We start from the raw sequence: 20,339 nt of genomic DNA on the forward strand, positions 1-20,339 counted from the left end.
CCTGGGTTAGATACATAGAGCATAATATCATCTGCAAATACAGACACTTTATTTTCCTTACTATCTATCTCTATGCCCTTTATCACTTAATTGGTCTTGATTTATATTTTATTATTGTGATTTTAATGATGTGAGGTGCACTCAGCTCTCTATAAATGGTTATTTCTGTCACATTAAAGACAAATTACATGTTTTACCCAACAACCATAATTTACTGTATTTTACTAAAAATTGTTAACATATATTTTATATTAACTGCTTGTCTGCAGAACATGATGTCTGGAGTTGAGATAGGGTTTAACCATCAGAACATAGACTTTTGGAAAAAATATAAAACCCAATATTCCAGCACTGGAGGTCAGTATGGCGAATATCTCCACAGCCACCATGTATTTCCCTCTGGTGCTCAGATAGGCCGGGATCATGGCAATCCAGACACTGCAGAACACCAGCATGCTGAAGGTGATGTACTTGGCTTCATTAAAACTGTCCGGTAATGTCCTCACCATGAAAGCCAGAACAAAACTCACAGCTGCCAGAAACCCCAAATAACCCAACATGAAGTAGAACCCCATAACTGACCCTTCATTACACTGAATGAGGATCTTCCCAGGATAGGAGTGCATGTCATACTCTTGGTAGGGAGGGGACAATGACAACCAAATAACACAGATCAGAACTTGGACAGAAGAACAGGTCAGAACTACAAAATTAGCTGCTTTAACTCCCACCCACTTCGACCATACGCTGCCGGGTTTGGAAGCTTTAAAGGCAATGTAGACCATGATAGTCTTGGCCAGAACAGAAGAGACAGCGATGGAGAAGAAGATTCCAAATAAACTTTGTCTCAGTATGCAGGTTATATCCACAGGACGTCCGAGGAAGAAGAAGACACAGAGGAAGCTCAGTAAGATGGAGGTCAGGAGGATGAAGCTCACAGTCCGGTTATTGGCTTTCACAATGGGTGTATCCCAATAACAAATGAGACATTGAAACACAGCTAAAGTTACAACACAAAGGAATACGGCTACTGATGATAAAACTAAAACCAGCTCATCATTTTCATATGACAGAAACTCGTGTGTCTTGGGAATACATGTCATTTTTTTCTTGTCCGGCCACTCTTCATCGGGACATTTATGGCAAATTTCACTGTCTGAAAATAAAAAAAAGAAAACTTATCATTGGAGAAATACTTTGGCTGTAGATGGGATGTCATTCTGGTCCAATGATTTTGGTGCTTTATGGGTCTCTGACTGCAACAAATATGCAGAATGTGAGCAAGGTTCTATTAGAAAATGGGTGAAATCTTAGGTGAAAGTTGAGTGATTTTTGAGTAAAAACATTGTTATATAGACCCTACTGTATGTTTCAAACTTCTGAGCACATTTCTATTTGGTCAGTATAACAGAAGTTTGATATAATTGAATTATGTGATAATAATTTTGTGTAATCTGGTTATGGATCCATTCAAAGAATTTACATATATTCAATCATTATAGCACTGTTAGTTGCTATTGCTTCTTTATTGCCCAATCACAGAATGGGATGGCTCTAGGCCAGGCTGTATTGCCTAACTGCTGTGTATTCTACAAGTAGGTAATAGATACCTGGATCTCTGGGTAGCAACACTAGGAATCAGCTACCGTATTTTCCGGCATATAGGACGACTTTTTAACCTCAAAAAACCCCCCAAAATATGGGGGGGTCATCTTATACGCCGAGTATAAAAATCCCAAAGGTAATTAAGTAAGTGTAATCTATGAAAGCGATGTCTGTCTGTGCCCTATTCATCGGCAAGGTACCGTAAGTACTCTAAATGTATTCTCTTATAAATCTCCAAGGTATTGTAAGTAAGTATTACCGGTAGATGTATAATCTCTCAAGGCGCTGGCTATGCGGGAATCCTGTACCGGTATACCGTATGTACCGCAGCTTCGGCAGCACACAGTATACCGCTCTGAGCCAATCACGGTGAGCGATGTATTCTATTATTGAATGCAAAGCCTGTTTAGATTGGTGGAGTCAGAGAGGCGGGCAGATCTTAATCTCTCTGACTCCGCCAATCCGAGCAGGCTTTGTATTCAATAATAGAATACATCGCTCACCGTGATTGGCTCAGCGCGGTATACTGTATGTAGCCGAAGCTGCGGTACATACGGTATACCGGTATAGGATTTCCGCACAGCCAGCGCCTTGAGAGATTATACATCTACCAGTAATACTTACTTACAATACCTTGGAGATTTATAAGAGAATACATTGATGGTACTTTACGGTACATTGCAGATGAATAGGGCACAGCCAGCCAGCGCTTTCATAGATTACACTTACTTAATTACCTTTGGGATTTTTATACTCGGCATATATGGTATATGGTGTCGCCTTGCTTCAGAAGGGGGGTAGTCTTATACGGTAAGTATAGCCCAAAACCTATGTTTTAACTTGAAAAGGAGGGGGTCGTCTTATACGCCAGAAAATACGGTAAATTGAGAGTTTTTATATCTTTATCAATGTGTAAGTTTTAAAAAGAAATTTTATTTTTTTGTAATAATACATTGGGGTCCAAGGAGGCTGTACAATTCATATTGACTTTAACCACTTGCCTACTGGGCACTTATACCCCCTTCCTACCCAGGCCAATTTTGTGCTTTTAGTGCTCTCATATTTTGAATGACAATTACTCACTTATGCAACACTGTACCCATTTACAATTTTTGTCCTTTTTTCACACAAAAAGAGCTTTCTTTTGGTGGTATTTAATCACCACTGTTTTTTTATTTTTTTGTGCTATAAATATAAATATAAATAGAATGACCATTTTATGAAAAAATACATTTTTCTTTGTTTCTGTTATACATTTTGCAAAGCTGAAAATTGATATTGAATACTTACCGTAATTGTCCTTCCCTGATGGACTCCATGGCAGCAGACGTTCGGGTAGGCCCCGCCTCCTCTCCTACCTCATAGGACCCCACTCCCATAAATCTTTGCTCCCTTTCAGCATCCATGTTCTGTAACTAGCCTACTCAGTAATTGGGAGGGGACTCCTGCTGCCATGGAGTCCATCAGGAAAGGAAAATTATGGTAAGTATTCAATATCAATTTTCCGTTTTCCTGACAGACTCCATGGCAGCATACGTTCGGAAAATAACTCGCTATACACTTCCGGGTGGAAAATGCTGAACAAAGAAAATTTTAATTGGCACTGTCAACTGACAGAACTTGAACGCCAAAATTAACAGAGGATAATGCAGCAGGTTCAACACAATAATGGGAAAGAAAAGTGTTGATAGACGACCAGGAGGCTGCCCTGCAGATCACATTGGGCGCTACATGTTTAGAGACTGCCCATGACGTAGAAATGCTTCTAGTAGAATGAGCCATAACTGCCTCCGGAGGAGCCAAGCCCTTCGCTCTGTATGCCCACTGGATAGCCTGGACAATCCACGCAGCCACCGCTCTACAAGAGGCACGCATTCCCCTTTTTTTTTCCATGGAGAAGGACAAAAAGAAATTCCGACTGACAGAAGGAGGATGTAGACTCCAAGTATTGTTTCAGAGTATTGCCCACATCTAGCGGATGAACTGGAGATCCCTCATTGGTTCTGAAGGTGGGAAGAACTATTTCAGAATTTTCATGGAAGACAGAGGACACCTTAGGGTTTGACCCTAGCATAGGTATTAGGACCACTCTGTCCTGGAAGAAGGTCAGAAAAGGCTCTTTGCAACCTAGATTGTGTACTTCAGAAACTCTCTTAGCGGAGGTGATAGGTACCAAAAACACTGTCTTCAGCGTAAACTCCTTGATTGACATGGAGGCCACATCCACAGAAGAAAAGAAGTCCAAGACTGATGGGAGATCCCATTTTGGGAATCTCGATCTTCTCTGCGGCCTGAGCCTGACTGCTCCCTTAAAAAACTGTTGGACCAGTTGATGTTTTGCCCATGAAATTCCGAAGAAGGCTGAGATGGCCGAAACTTGCACCCGGAGAGAACTGATTGATAAGGAGAGATCCAGCCCGGACTGCAAGAAACTCAGGATTTGTTGGATGGTAGGTGTGTCTGCTGGACCAAACTTGACTCATGAACTTAGCCAAAATCTTCTCATAGACCCTGTTAGTGCTACCCCTTCTTGAATTCATGAGAGTAGGAATCACCTCTTCTGGGCAACCGAGGGCCTCCAACCTCCCCCTCTCAAGAACCAAGCCTTGAGGTGCAGACGCGCAGGGCATGGATGCAGAGTAGGACCCTGTGATAGAAGGTCCGGCCTGAGGGGTAGAGAGATTGGATCCCTGAATCTGAGGAGAGACAACAGGGGAAACCAGGGTCTGTTCGGCCAGAAGGGAATTATTGATAGGACTTACACCTTCTCCATTTTCAGTCTCCGAAGGAATTGGAGAATTATTGGTACTGGCGGAAAAGCATAGGCAATTTGGAAATTCTAACTGTCCGTCAGGGCATCTACTCTGAAATCCTGAGGATCCCGGAACCTCGCATAGTATCTCCAGAGTTTTTTGTTGTGGGGGGCCGCAAACAGATCTACTTCTGGACACATCCCAAGGGACAGAACCCAATCAAACACTTCCTGATGGAGAGACCACTCGTTGTTGTCGAGTTTGTATCTGGACAGAAAGTCTGCTTCCACGTTCAGTACTCCTGGAACAAAGACTGCCGAGAGATTGGCCAGATATTGTTGAGCCCAGGACATGATCGGTTCCGTCTCCTGGAGAAGAGACATGCTGCGAGTACCTCCCTGCCTTTTGACATATGCCACTGATGTGGTGTTGTCCATTCTGAGTAACACAGAAGTTCCCTGAGTCAGATGGCGGAAAGCCTGAAGGGCTTTGAAGGCAGCTCGCAGTTCCAGAATATTGGATACTACTCCGTGAGCAGAGAAATTTCACCTGCCTTGTGCCACTTCTGATAGACAGTGGGCTTCCCAACCTGTACTGCTGGCATCGAAGGTTATCGTGATCCAGGTGATTGGAGCAATCGAATGGCAATTTCTGAGATTTGCTCGGCGTAGCCACCAAGGAAGGCAACCCTTCATGAATGGGGTCAGGTGAATAACCTGAGACATGTCCTCTGTCGTCCATTGTTGGATAAAACCCCTCTGGAAGGGTCTCAGCTTCCACAAAGCCCACTTTACCATGGGGGATGTAGCCACAAGCGACCCACTACCTTCAGACACTGACGGGCAGTGAGACGGGAGGCAGCTAGGGCTAGAGCCACCCTGCCTTAAACCACCGGAATTTTCTCTCCGGGCAGGGAGATGGTGCATTTTATTGTGTTGAACAATGCCCTTAGGAATACAAGCGACTGCGTTGGCACCAGATGGCTCTTTTTGAGGTTCAAAATCCACCCAAACTCTTGGAGAGTGGAAGTCACTTGCTCCAGATGTAACAGCAGCTGGGATCTGTCCTGGGACAGAAGAAGCAGGTCGTCCAAATAATGGTGTAATCTGATACCCCTGATCCTGATAAGGGCTACAACTGCCAATAAGGTCTTGGAAAAACGCGCAAAGCGATGTTGAAAGCCCGAAGAGGAGACATGTGAGCATGCCCGATGGTGAATCGGAGAAACTGTTGATACTCTCTTGCCACTGGCACATGAAAGTACGCATCTTTCAGATCTATGGATGCTAGCCAGTCTCCTGGAAGGACCGATTGCTGGATTGTGACCAGGGACTCCATCTTGAACTTTTCTCGACGAATAGATCTGTTGAGCTACGTGAGGTCTATTACAGGTCGCCAAGTGCCGTTCTTCTTCTGGACAAGGAAGAGGGGAGAATAGACTCCCTGACCTCTTTCTGCTTCAGGCACTGGAAGTACAGCTCGCTGAGCCAATAAGGTGTATAGATAGGAAAGAAGGACCTTATTTTTCTCTGATGAAGGAGGAGGAGATGTAGCGACGAACCTGGGCTTGGGAACGTTGTTGAACACCACAGAGTGCCCCTGGGACACGATGTCTAAAACCCAGGGATCCTGGATCAAGGCCGTCCAGATATCCCGAAATTGGAGCAATCTGGCTCCTACCGGAGATGCCTGGACGGGCCCAACCTCAAAAGAATTTGGTGGCCTCCCGGTCACCAGAAGAAGTGCCTTTTCGGCCTTTCTGGAAGGAAGATTGTCTTGACTTCCAACCTCTCCCGTAAGACTTGCCCGGTCTGTAGCTGCGCCTCCCTAGAGCGATTTACATTCTGCCTCCTTGGGAAAGAGCGCTTCTGAGTGCCTGGGCATTTATCCTGAGGGAGGAACCCAGACTTCCCGCCCATGGCCCGAATTATGGCTGCATCCAATTTGTTCCAAAAGAGGGAAGAACCCTCAAAGGGAATCCGGCACCACGCCTGTTTTGATGCAGCGTCAGCTACCCAAGGATGAAACCAGAGGGCACGTTTAGCCGTGACTGAAGACAGCATAACTCGGGCCAAAAGGCGAATGGTGTCTATAGATGCCTCCCCCAAGAAACCCGCAGCCATCTTCAACTCCTGAATCGGAGAGCACCGAAGAACTCCTTCCGAAACTCCTTTAAGAGTATCATCCAGGGCGTTTGATCCAAACTTCCATGGCTTTTGAAACTGTAGCCAAGGCCAATGCTGGCTTGCAGGCCATGCCAGCTGAAAGATACGCCCGTTTGAGGTCAGCGTCAATCCTCCTATCCAAAGGATCCTTAAACGATACCGTATCATCCAATGGAAGAGTGACGTGTTTCACAAGTCGCATCACAGCTGCGTCTACCAGGGGAGGAGACTCCAGGTGCTTCACCTCCTCCTGTTTAAATGGATATCGTTTTGCCATTTTCGTGGTCATGGAATTTTTCTTCTCCACTTTGCTCCATTCTTCTGAGATTATATCTCCCAGTTCCCCTAGGAATGGGAAAGTTCAAACGTTCCTTGCACAACTGTTTAAAACATTTTTTTCTGCTTTGGGGAGGAGACAGCAGGATCCTCCCAGTCAAGGGCTTCTCTCACCACCTTGACTAAGGGGGAGACGAGGTTGAACTCAAACCCTGTACCGGAGTCATCTGAATCGGACTCGGATTCTGAAGGAAGAATGGAAGGATGGCTGGGTTGGGAAGATTCAAACGGATCTTGGACCAGAAAATCTCTTTCAGGAGAGCGGGATGGCCCTGCAGAAGTACTTGGCCTGTGTAGCTCAGCAAGGGAGTCTTTAAGCACTCTGCGCACAACCTCCTCAATATGCTGGTCCGACTTTTCCCGTTCACCCGTAGCTTGGGCATAGCAGGGTTTGCACAGAGAGGAACCATCTGTTACTAGGGTACCACGCCCCCAGCACTTCTTCCCGTGCGGACGCTCTGAGTGGCCATGATGTTTGGTAGAGGAAGACTGGCAACTGTGTCCCCTATTCTGGGGAGAGCTGCGTCTGGACCTAGACGAGGAGAGCCGGTGGTGTGATTTAGAATGCCTGTCTTCGCTGCGTGCGCTGGGCTGCTGGTCAGACCAAGAAGAGCTGGAGACAGACATATAGGATAGAAAGAGACATAAGCTGAAAGAACCTACGGTCTACCTGCCCCTAAAATTGCCCAGCACATACCTTGTATGAGCGGGCTGGCCACTAGGGGATGGAGATGCATCCATACTTGCAAATAGAAAGGACAATATCTTTTTCAGCTAGACATGAAAAGAAAAATAGCAGGCTAAGGACCAATCATTCAGAAATGAGAAGACCAAGACATAAACTGTGTAAACCAAGTGTGGCATCTTACCTTACAAAGTCAAGCCAGAGTCTGGGGGAGGCTCTAAGACGAGCTGACCTTCCCACCAGCTCTGACACAGCAGGCAGTTTAAATAGACCGCTTTGTGGTCGGTGAGCGATACTGCTCATGCGCGAGTGACGTCACACGTCACGCACGCGCACTGATCCTAACCCCCCCGGCGGCTACCGCGCATGCGCAGACACACCGCGCAACCCGGAAGTAGCGGCCGTGGAAGGAAAACCGGACTAGAAACACGAACCGGAGGTATAGTAAACTGCACACTCCCGGGCGAACCCGGACTATTAACAGGGGAGAAAACTGACCCTAATAAACATGCCAGAAACACAATAAGGAAAAAGAAAGTACACATATAAGAGTAAGAAAAGGGTCCCATAACAGGGCTTACCTCCCTGCCCGGAGCAGAGACGGGTCCAGAGACGCACCACCAGCTGAATCTTCGGGCAATGATGGACCACCCGCAGCAGCCAGGCTCTCTCGGCCGGACCACAGAGCTCCTGCAAAGGGTCTCTTCTATTGCCCCCTCCATACCCTGCTAAGAGCAAGGGCTTAGCGGAGGCTCCAAGACCCAATCCTGCTTCCGCGTATAGGACCGTATTTGTAGGAACATAACACTGTATGTATGAGGAGGACAAAAAAGGAACATGGATGCTGAAAGGGAGCAAAGATTTATGGGATTGGGGTCCTATGAGGTAGGAGAGGAGGCGGGGCCTACCCGAACATATGCTGCAATGGAGTCTGTCAGGAAATTAGTATATCATGTGTTTGGACAAAATTTATAATGCTACATATCTTTGGTTAAAAAAAAATAAATAAAAAAATCAGTGTATATTATTTGGTTTTTGTGAAAGTTATAGAGTTATGGTGCCAATCACTGAAAATTGATCACACCTGATGTACTGATCTCATTACTTGAGACACTAACAAGCCAGGACAGCACCAACACCACCCCACAATTCTTTGCAAAATAGAGAATTGTTTTCACAAAATTGTCATATTAACAGGTTATTTCCCTCACATGGCATATGCATACTTGCAACTAAACCCTAAAACACATTCTGCTACTCCTCCTGAGTATGGCAATAACTCCTTTATTTGTGAAAAATAATTAGTGCGCTACAATGTGTTGAGAGTTCATATAAATATAAACATATAAACATAAACAAATGCAATGTGCATACACCACGTGATAACAATGATGAGTGAAGATAAAAATTATGTTCGATCAACACTGTGACCCACAAAAATCCAAAAGAAATTGTCCAAAACTCAAATATATTGTCCACCAAGTGCAATGCAACATTTGCAATAAAAAAAAAAATGTGCTGAGTCTACAGCCCGATGACACCGACTGTTCAATGTTTCTGCTGCACAAACTCAGTCTCCAACAGGTGATGATGTGAAAACGAATGATGAACTAGTGATGAAGTGATGTAACAAATTGGTGACAGTTTCCCACACCTGCTAAATGTGCTTCTTACCAGATAAAGATTATAAAGGGCATATATAAGTGATCGCTACCCAGAAACTTCTGATAACACCTCCAAACAGCTTAAGGTGAATCAATATCCCTTCACCAAAATTTCAGACGGCTCCTTACCAGATGTAAAGAGTTGAAGAGCATAACACAATGACCCTTGTCTTCCTGAACTGGAATGATGGTAAGTTTCTCCTGGCACTTGTCATCAGTTTACCATCCACAGCATTTCCCCATGTGAAAGAAAAGCAAGGAAGGCCACAGATAGTGCATTATCCCGAGAATAAAATTTATTAAAATGGAAATACACTTACAAAAATCTGTTGTTAATGATGCCTGTAACGATCGATACCGCGGATTGTCTGCAGCACAATACCGACGGTGTGTAGAGTGGCGGCGCGACTCCTCCTACTTCTGGAGGGACTCCTGTCTCCGTGGAAGCCTATTGAGGAGAAACGCCGCATCAGAAGTAGGTGTTATCAGAAGTTTCTGGGTAGCGATCACTTATATATGCCCTTTATAATCTTTATCTGGTAAGAAGCACATTTAGCAGGTGTGGGAAACTGTCACCAATTTGTTACATCACTTCATCACTAGTTCATCTTTCGTTTTCACATCATCACCTGTTGGAGACTGAGTTTGTGCAGCAGAAACATTGAACAGTCAGTGTCATCGGGCTGTAGACTCAGCACATTTTTTTTTTTTTTGTTTTTTTTTTGTTTTTTTTATTGCAAATGTGGCATTGCACTTGGTAGACAATATATTTGAGTTTTGGACAATTTCTTTTGGATTTTTGTGGGTCACAGTGTTGATTGAACATCATTTTTATCTTCACTCATCATTGTTATCACGTGGTGTATGCACATTGCATTTGTTTATGTTTATATGTTTATATTTATATGAACTCTCAACACATTGTAGCGCACTAATTATTTTTCACAAACATTTATTTCCACACATTGGATCTTGGTAGCAGCACAATTTTAATATCAGCGCACTTTTTTCTATTTTCAATAACTCCTTTATGAGACTTTTTCACAGTCTAGCCACTTAGAGAGGCCCAACACTCAGGGAGCACCGTCAGGTGTTCTAGGACATAAATTACACATCTAATTTCTTGACTATACTTCTGAAGGCCTTGGAGCACCAGGACATTGGAAATTCCCACAAAAAGAAAACACCCCAATGTATATTCTATGAGGCATATTGAGTCTTTTGAACATGTCATTTTTTTACACAAGTTTTTGGAAAATGCAGAAAGAAAATGAAAATGCATTTTTATTTTTACGCAGACTTGTCCATTTATAAGTTATTTATAAAACATAACATGTACATACCAAAAATTACACCCCAAAATACATTCTGCTACTCCTCCTGAGTATGGCAATACCTCATGTGTGAGACTTTTCCACAGCCTGGCCACATACAGAGGCCCAACATCCAAGTAGCACCTACAGGCATTCTAGGAGCATAAATTACACATCTAATTTCCTGACAACCTATCACAATTTTGAAGGCCCTGGAGCACCAGGACAATGAAAACGACCACAAAATGACTCCATTTTGGAAAGCAAACACCCCAACGTATATTCTGTGAGGTATGATGAGTCTTTTGAACCTTTAATTTTGTTCCATAAGTATTTGGAATATGTAGAAAGAAAATGAAAATGCATTTTTTTTTTTTTTACACAGACTTGTCAATTTATAAGATATTTCTAAAACATAACATGTACATACCAAAAATTACACCCAGAAATACATTCTGCTACTTCTCCTGAGTATAGTGATACCACATGTGTGAGATTTTTTCACAGCCTGGCCACATACAGAGGCCCAACATGCAAGGAGCCTCATCAGGTGTTCTAGGGACATAAAACACACACCTAATTTCCTGACAACCTATCATTTTTGAAGGCCCTTTATATTTCTAACACATAGCATATACTGTACATACCAAGAATTACAACCCAAAGTATATGCTGCTGAGCAAAAGGTAAACAAAAGATTACCTGTGTTTTTAATAGTGCAGTTGTCCACAGAGGAGAGCATTGGTCCAGGCAGCAGGCAGAAATGTGGTCAGTAGGGATAATCGAACTTTTGAAAAGTTTGATTCGGCCAGAACACACGAACTTCCCGAAAGTTCGGGTCCGGATTCCAGAACCCCATTGAAATCAATGGGACCCAAACTTCGGTATTCAAAAAACACAATTTTGAAGCCCTAAAACCCAATAAATGCCCCTAAAAAGTGCCTAGGGTTCTGGGTCATGCCCCAGGGACTATTAATCACACAAAAAAAAGTTCTTAAAAAATTGTTGTTTTTAATAGAGAGCCAATTATTGAAAAAAATATTGAAAAAAAAAAAGATTTCTTTGGATTTAGTGTCTGGGGGGTGTAAAAAGTGTACCTGTGAAGTTTCAGCTCTGTAGCATGTCCAGAATCGGAAAAAAAAGATAATTTTTCTTAGAATTTTTATTAGCGCAGGGATGGGGTTCTGCTCCTTTCACACCTGGGTATTTTTGTTTCAGGCGTTTATTGGCCATTTTTTGGGCGTCTTTGGAGGCAGGCATGACATCTGAACTTCTGTATAGGGGTATATATACACACACATATGTGTGTATATATATATATATATATATATATATATATATATATACACATATACACATATAGGTGTGAAAGGAGGGTAACACCATCCCTGCAAATAATTTCAGTAGCGCAGGGATAGGGTTCCGCTCCTTTCACACCTATATATGTGTATGTGTATATATATATATATATATATATATATATATATATATGTGTGTGTGTGTGTGTGTGTGTATATATACCCCTATACAGAAGTTCAGATGTCATGCCTGCCTCCAAAGACGCCAAAAAAATGCCCAATAAACGCCTGGAACAAAAACGCCCAGGTGTGAAAGGACACTGATGTAAGGGAGCACTCCGATGGGGACACTGATGTAAGGGAGCCTTTGGTTCACCCGTGACAGCTCCACAAAGTGACCGGGACCTAATCGCAAGCTCTCCCCAGAAAAATCCGGGTTTAACATTGGAGTCTATGGAGTGGGGAAGGCCCGGTTCTCGGGGTCACTGCTCCGGGGCCATGGGTCCCAGAGACCCTAAATTTTTATCAGCCATAGGGAAGGGTCTCGATAAAATTGTAGGGTCTCCAGCACCTTTGGTTTGCCCGTGACAGCTCCACAAAGTGACCGGGAATATGAGAAACTCTACCCGGAGACACCCCAGATTTAACATTGGCGTCTATGGGAAAAATGGGTCCACTTTGGCACGTCGCTGCTCCGAGCCCAAAGGTCCTCGAGACCCCAAATTTTTTCCAGATGTACCTGAGGGTCTTGGCTACCATATTTTTTTCGTGTCTGATGCGACCTATGGCTCGGCCGTGACAGCACCCCAAAAGGACCGTGACCTAACTGCGAGGTGACCAGGTTTAACATTGGAGTCTATGGCGGGGGAGGCCCAGTTCTTGGGATCACTGCTCTGCGCCCATGAGTCCCAGATACCCCAAATTTTTATCACCCATAGGGAAGGGTCTCGGCCACCTACAATAAAATTGCGGGGTCTCCAGCACCTTTGGTTCGCCTGTGACAGCTCCACAAAATGACCGGGAAAACCAGAAACTCTACCCGGAGACACCCCGGATTTAACATTGGCGTTTATGGGGAAAATTGAGTCTTTTGAATGGCTGGTTTCCCGGTAGCGGTTAACCAAAGTTGATCACCACCAGTGCTGCAGGACTGCGCCTCTGGATAGCTCCCTCCACGGTTCTTGGACAATAACTCCCCCGCGGAAGGTGCTATCGACCCCAACTTTTTGCCCTGAGCTGGAACTCGGCCAAGACACCCCTGATAAAAATTTGGAGTCTCGGACACCCCATGCTCCAGAATGCACACTAGGGGTACCCGCGTAGCTGGTGCTCCGCGCCCATGTATCCAAGGGCCACCAAACTCACAGGTTCCGTGGCCAAGGGTTGGTGCTAGCTCCGCACCGAGCCTGGGCCAAATTGAACTTCCGGAAGGTTACCAAAATCGCGGAACCACGACTAAGTTCTGTATATCTCCGGATTGGTGAATGGTAGACAGCTCTGCCAGGGCTCACTGATTGGCTACAGAATGCAATCCTAAGCTAAGTTCTAGACCCAGAATTCGATTTTTGGGGACACCACCAGTACATGCCCCCCAAATTATATTGTGTCCGAAAAGAATTCAGGGTCAGGTCGGAGTGCAGGCAGGGCGAGATATTAGGGCATTTTAGGGCGAGGCTGGAGAATAGGCAGGGTCAGTGTTCTACATCGATTTTGCTGTGTGGGGGGTTTGCAGTGCCAGTGACCGATCTTATCGATCATTTTAGGGAGAGGCTGGAGAATAGGCAGGGTCAGTGTTCTACATCGATTTTGCTGTGTGTGGGGTGGTGCAGTGAACACAATCTTTTTGCCCGGCAAAAAATATTTTTTATCAGTCAGTTGTGTGCAGCGTTTTTCCTTCAGTGCTGCTGACTGTGATAATACACTGCTGTGTTCACATGTGCTATTATTGAGTGGTTTTAAAATTTATACACTTTTTTCTATTCCACTATTCAATATATAAACCCTTTTGGGTTAAACAAAATTAAATTGTGGCATAGCCTGTACTAATCTATTTAAAAATTACAAACTTAAAGGGGAATTTTCTTTTTTTTTCCCTTCATAGCCTGCAGCAGAGCTGACTGATATAAGACACTGCTGTGTTCACATGTGCAATTGAAAAAACACCAATTTTATATCATATTTTCTATTCCGCTATTTAATCTACACCCTTGGGGTAAAAACAATTAAATTGCGGGATAGTCTGTATCGGTACGTGTGAGATACACCTTTCCAATTTTTGGGGCGCATCTCATACCGCCGAGGATTGCAGGGTGCTTCAGTTTGCCTCCTGCCTGTTCCGAACTCCTCCTACTCCTCATCCTGCCTTTGGGGTACAAAAAATAGTAATCTGGGCCTAGTCTGGGTCTGTACGTGTGAGATACATACACCTTTTGATATCATATTTTCTATTCCGCTATTCAATCTACACCCTTGGGGTAAAAACAATTAAATTGCGGGATAGTCTGTATCGGTATGTGTGAGATACACCTTTCCAATTTTTGGGGCGCATCTCATACCGCCGAGGATTGCAGGGTGCTTCAGTTTGCCTCCTGTCTGTTCCGAACTCCTCCTACTCCTCATCCTGCCTTTGGGGTACAAAAAATAGTAAATCGGGGCCTAGTCTGGGTCTGTACGTGTGAGATAGATACACCTTTTGATATCATATTTTCTATTCCGCTATTCAATCTACACCCTTGGGGTAAAAACAATTAAATTGCGGGATAGTCTGTATCGGTACGTGTGAGATACACCTTTCCAATTTTTGGGGCGCATCTCATACCGTGGAGGATTGCAGGGTGCTTCAGTTTGCCTCCTGCCTGTTCTGAACTCCTCCTACTCCTCATCCTGCCTTTGGGGTACAAAAAATAGTAATCGGGGCCTAGTCTGGATCTGTACGTTTGAGATAGATACACCTTTTGATATCATATTTTCTATTCCGCTATTCAATCTACACCCTTGGGGTAAAAACAATTAAATTGCGGGATAGTCTGTATTGGTACGTGTGAGATACACCTTTCCAATTTTTGGGGCGCATCTCATACCGCCGAGGATTGCAGGGTGCTTCAGTTTGCCTCCTGTTTGGACCTCCTCCTACTCCTCATCCTGCCTTTAGGGTACAAAAATAGTAATCGGGGCCTAGTCTATGTTTGTACGTGTGAGATACACTGTTTTGTAAAAATTTTTTCTATTCCGCTATTCAATATACACCCTGTTTGAGTGTAAAAAAACGGATTTTTGTAAAATCTTACCATAAAATCCTTTTCTCTTAGCTCATTGACAGACGTAGTCCTCGGTGATTCAACACCCTCGGGTTATGCTGCCCTCCACAGGAGTAGGACTAGACAGGAAAGAAAATACTCTGGCCACACCCTAGGGGCAGTCCCCGAGGGTATATTCTCTCTCTCTCTGCTACAGCAAATCAGTTATGTCACAAAGCAGTGTTTAGAGAATTTAACCCAACCCAACTCCAAAACAGAGGGGTGGGTACTACGTCTGTCAATGAGCTAAGAGAAAAGGATTTTACGGTAAGATTTTACAAAAATCCGTTTTTCTCTGTTGCTCATTGACAGACGTAGTCCTCGGTGATTCAACACCCTCGGGACGTCCCAAAGCAGTACCACAAATGAGGGGTGGGAAAATGGAAATCAAATCCAATCTAGAAGGCCCAACCGGTGCCAACTAGAAGTTTACAATGCTCATCCTCAGTGATGAGACTCAACAGAAATTTTTCAACAGAAAAAAACCCTCGAGGTAGACCACCGGTCTCCTCAAATTGCGGCCTGCAAAACCTTGTGGCCAAATGAGGCATCCGCCGATGCCATCACATCAATCTTGTAAAATTTTGTGAAGGTATATACCGACGACCAGGTGGCCGCCTTACATACCTGGACTACTGACGCCTGATGGCAGAAGGCCCAGGAAGTACTGAGCGCTCGAGTGGAGTGCGCCCTAACAGGGAACGGAGGATTCCGACCCTTAATAGAATAAGCCTGTACCACCGTCTGTCTGATCCATTTGGAGATAGTCGCGGCAGATGCAGGCAACCCCTTTCTGGGGCCATCCGGGATCACAAAAAGTGAATCCGTCTCACGGAACGATTCCGTCGCCTTCAGGTATACCCTGATTGCCCGGACCACATCCAAGGAATGCAACGCATGTTCCCGATGATGATTGGGCTGAGAACACAAGGAAGGTAGTACAATATCTTCATTCAGATGAAAATCTGAAACCACCTTTGGAAGAAAGGATGGCTTAGGATGAAGCAGTACCTTATCCCTATGAATCACTAAGTATGGGGACTGGCCTGATAATGCAGCCAGTTCTGACACCCTGCATGCAGACATGATAGCCACCAAGAAGGCTACCTTCTGGGATAAAGTAAGCAAGGGAATCTCCAACAAGAACCGACAAAACCAAATTAAGATCCCAGGGCGGTAAGGGCGCGCGGACTGGTGGAGCCAGGTGCCGCACCCCCTGGATGAAATTCCGTACCAAGGACTTAGTAGCTAAAGGCTTCTGAAAGAAGATTGCTAATGCTGAAACTTGACCCTTGATGCTGCTCAAGGCTATTTTCTGCTCAACCCCTTTTTGCAGAAAGGCCAATATTCTGGTCACCGAATAGGTACGTGGAGGAATCCCTAAAGATTCGCACCACGCGATATAAGTCTTCCATGTGCGATAATAGACCTTGCTGGAAGTCGCTTTCCTTGCTTTAATAAGGGTAGGAATAACTGAAGCTGACAACCCTCTGTCCTTCAGTACCTGGGTCTCAATGGCCAGGCCATTAAAACCAGCGACTGTAAAGCACGATGGAAGATTGGTCCTTGAGACCGCAGACACTCCCTGAGACGAAGTTCTCAAGGAACGTCCGCGACTCGCATGTCCAAGTCGGGTAGATTGGCTTGACGAGGCCAGCCTAGAATTTCTAGGACCACTGGCGCTGACTGGATCTGAACCAGGCGGCCCTAGAGCTATCTGGCCCCGACCGTCCGACAAAGTCTAATCATTCTCCGTTCCCACACATTTATCAGACACCTGATTCCTATCAGGAACGGTAATCTCTCCTGGTTGAATCTCAGGGACCGAAGTCACCCGGCTAGAGGCTTCTTGGTCTGTCTGTTCAACCGGATCCGATTCTTGTGGGGAACTGAGACTAATCTTTGGAAAAGGTAAAGAAAAAGATCTGTTCAGGGAACTGTAACTACCGCTCCCTGTAGTCCTGAAATGTTGGAAGGGAAGAATCGCACCGGTAGCAGTGGTCGATGCTCGACCTAATGCCCTGAATACCGGTGAAAACGTCCCCCCACCCTCAAGCCGGGTGGGGGCGCACCTTCAGGCTGTGTAATCCTTTGCTTCAGGTTTGGCTGAGTCGGTCTTTTGTTTGTCCGACCAGCCCTTCTTGAACCCTCCTGGAGGAGCCTTGCCCTTCCCGCTTGCAGCAGTCGGGCGCACAAACCCTTTAGGGGTGGTAAAGAAAGGTCCCCGCTTGTTACGAGGTCCTTTAGCTCTAGCAGCCTGTGGCAAGAGAGTACTCTTGCCCCCAGTGGCATCCTTAATGATCTCATCTAGGGTGGCCCCAAATAGGCGATTCCCCTGAAAGGGGAGATTCGTCAAGGTCTTTTTGGAACCTAGGTCTGCTGACCAGCATTTTAACCACAGCACACGTCTGAGGATTACCGCTGACATAGATGCATGCCCTAATAGGGGGGTAGCATCCAAGGCTGCGTCACAGATGAACTGTAGTCCTTGTATGATCTGTATCATCAAATCAGATGTTCCCTGGGGGATATCCTTCCCCTTCAGGTCCTGGCGCACCAATCTCGCCCATTCCGTTAATGTCTGGGAAACTAGACCAATGACAATTACTGGTCTAAAGGCTGACCCTATCAGGGAAAAGACTCCGCTTCTACCTTCAGATCCACTGGGTCCTTAAAGGACGAAGTGTCCTCCACTGGAATAACCGTGGCTTTGTTCAGTCTAGAAATAGGTGGGTCCACCACAGGTGGTACCGTCCATTTCTTAATGAGGGATTCCTCAAACGGATAGCGTCTAGCAATACGCTTGGAAATAGTAAAGGTACGTTTAGAATGCTCCCATTCTTTTTTAATTTTATTACCAAAACACTTGGGTACAGGAAAAACCTTCACCGTTTTGGTGGGTTTTTAAGTACCAAAGGGAATCTCTGTTTCAGTTGCCTCTGCCGGTAAAACCTCAAGTCTTAAGGTTTCCCGAACCGCCACAACTAGTGCGTCCACCAATGCTTCTTCCCGAATTATGGCGGAAGCATGAACGTCCTCCTCACTGTCTGAGGAAACTTTACCTGAGACAACAGCCCTTGCAGAGGGACCTGCAGCTGCAATGACCATCTCCGAATATGAGTCTGAAGTGTCAGATGATATAGGGGTAGGGGGGGGTCGCTTTCTTAAACCCCCGTTCCTGACAGGCCGTCTCCACCCGAGCCACCAAAGACTCCAAAACTGCTGTAAATGCATCTATACTCTGTGCACCGGCGGGTCCCGCAGCCCCCTCGAGGGAAACAGACACAGACACACACACCTGTACTCTATTGGTGTCCTCTATCAAGTAGATATAGGAGGAGTCCCCTGCAGTGCATTAGCACACCTTCCCAGCAAGGAGTGTTGTCTCCAAGGGTAAGAGAGGCTGGATTCACCCCTTTTTTATGGATAGTGTAGGACCCACTGATAATGGGGTACTTTGATGCAGTGGTGGGCTTGAGCACGATATGGCCATATGGTGGGACTAAACCCCCATTTTTATTTATGGATTGTCTCCATATTTGATAGTCATTTCTTTTGCATGGTTGCGCTATTCTTTTTTAATATACATGTTGCTTGGTCCATAGCTGCACCGGCTTTAGATATACATGTTCAGGGTCTGCTCCCCCAATTTTTTGCTTGTTTATTATATATTCGGTCTGACCAGACTTATGAGGTTGAGCATCCCATCCCCCACACACACCTGTACTCTATTGGTGTCCTCTATCAAGTAGATATAGGAGGAGTCCCCTGCAGTGCATTAGCACACCTTCCCAGCAAGGAGTGTTGTCTCCAAGGGTAAGAGAGGCTGGATTCACCCCTTTTTTATGGATAGTGTAGGACCCACTGATAATGGGGTACTTTGACGCAGTGGTGGGCTTGAGCACGATATGGCCATATGGTGGGACTAAACCCCCATTTTTATTTATGGATTGTCTCCATATTTGATAGTCATTTCTTTTGCATGGTTGCGCTATTCTTTTTTAATATACATGTTGCTTGGTCCGTAGCTGCACCGGCTTTAGATATACATGTTCAGGGTCTGCTCCCCCAATGTTTTGCTTGTTTATTATGTATTCGGTCTGACCAGACTTATGGGGTTGAGCATCCCATCCCCCACACACACCTGTACTCTATTGGTGTCCTCTATCAAGTAGATATAGGAGGAGTCCCCTGCAGTGCATTAGCACACCTTCCCAGCAAGGAGTGTTGTCTCCAAGGGTAAGAGAGGCTGGATTCACCCCTTTTTTATGGATAGTGTAGGACCCACTGATAATGGGGTACTTTGACGCAGTGGTGGGCTTGAGCACGATATGGCCATATGGTGGGACTAAACCCCCATTTTTATTTATGGATTGTCTCCATATTTGATAGTCATTTCTTTTGCATGGTTGCGCTATTCTTTTTTAATAAACAGGTGGGGTTACCTGTGTGGCAGGGTCCATGATAATTCCAGTTACTACCCGGAAAACAATCAATCCAAAAAAAAAATATATATTTTTTTTTTCAGACCCCCAGCGCCACAAAGCCCCTCAATGTTACCTGCTTAGGGACCCCTATCGAGCGAGAGAGAGAGAGAGAGAGAGATAGACCCCCAGGCTCACCACTTGATGCTCAGAGTTTACTGCAGCTTGTCTCAGCACTGTCTAGAACAGACAGGAAGTCTCTTGGCTGGCTGCCCGGGAAGAAAGGAGGCGGCTCCGCCCCTCTGTACGCCTTCCGGCACCTCCCCTAGCTCCACGAGGTGTTTGAGTCACCTCAAACATGGCCGCCCCCATGCTGGAGACACGAGGCTACGCCAAAATGGCGGCCTCGTGCGATCTACCAAACAATGGCGGCGGCCTTTTACAGGATAGCGGCGTGACTGCAGAGTATCTCTGCATTAATAAACCTCTCTCTACATGGTGATCTGCGTGGCCGGCGGTACCGGACCCTGGCGGACCGCGTGGTCGTCGGGAGGCATGCCTTTGCTGGAGGAATGACCTGGAAAGCAGTATACATGTCCTGTGGCTTCTGACAGGTAGGATACCATATCTATCACAGTTAGATTCTAGTACTGCCACTGATTACAATCATTTGAACATACTTGCAATTAGATTGTCAGCTCCCAAACCAAGCCTCCTGGCTCTTTGCACACAAAAATCACACTCAAAATAGGAGAATCTGTGCCATGTTATAGGATAGAGGGGAACCCATCCTTACCATA

The 20,339-nt window shown here is 45.3% G+C and overlaps 1 protein-coding gene across 1 annotated transcript in view; it reads right to left on the minus strand.

The window, feature by feature from the left end:
• Positions 1-251: 251 nt before the first annotated feature.
• Positions 252-20,339, minus strand: part of LOC309563424 (vomeronasal type-2 receptor 26-like) — a gene marked incomplete at both ends in the record, with an annotated part of 41,016 nt that continues 20,928 nt past the window's right edge. Inside the window, one exon of the mRNA XM_082267820.1 lies at positions 252-1,156. Coding sequence (XP_082123946.1) covers positions 252-1,156 — 905 coding nt within the window. The remainder of the gene's footprint in view (positions 1,157-20,339) is intronic.

This window comes from Pelophylax lessonae (assembly GCF_965119305.1).
Source record: "Pelophylax lessonae genome assembly, chromosome: 1".
NCBI lineage: Eukaryota > Metazoa > Chordata > Amphibia > Anura > Ranidae > Pelophylax > Pelophylax lessonae.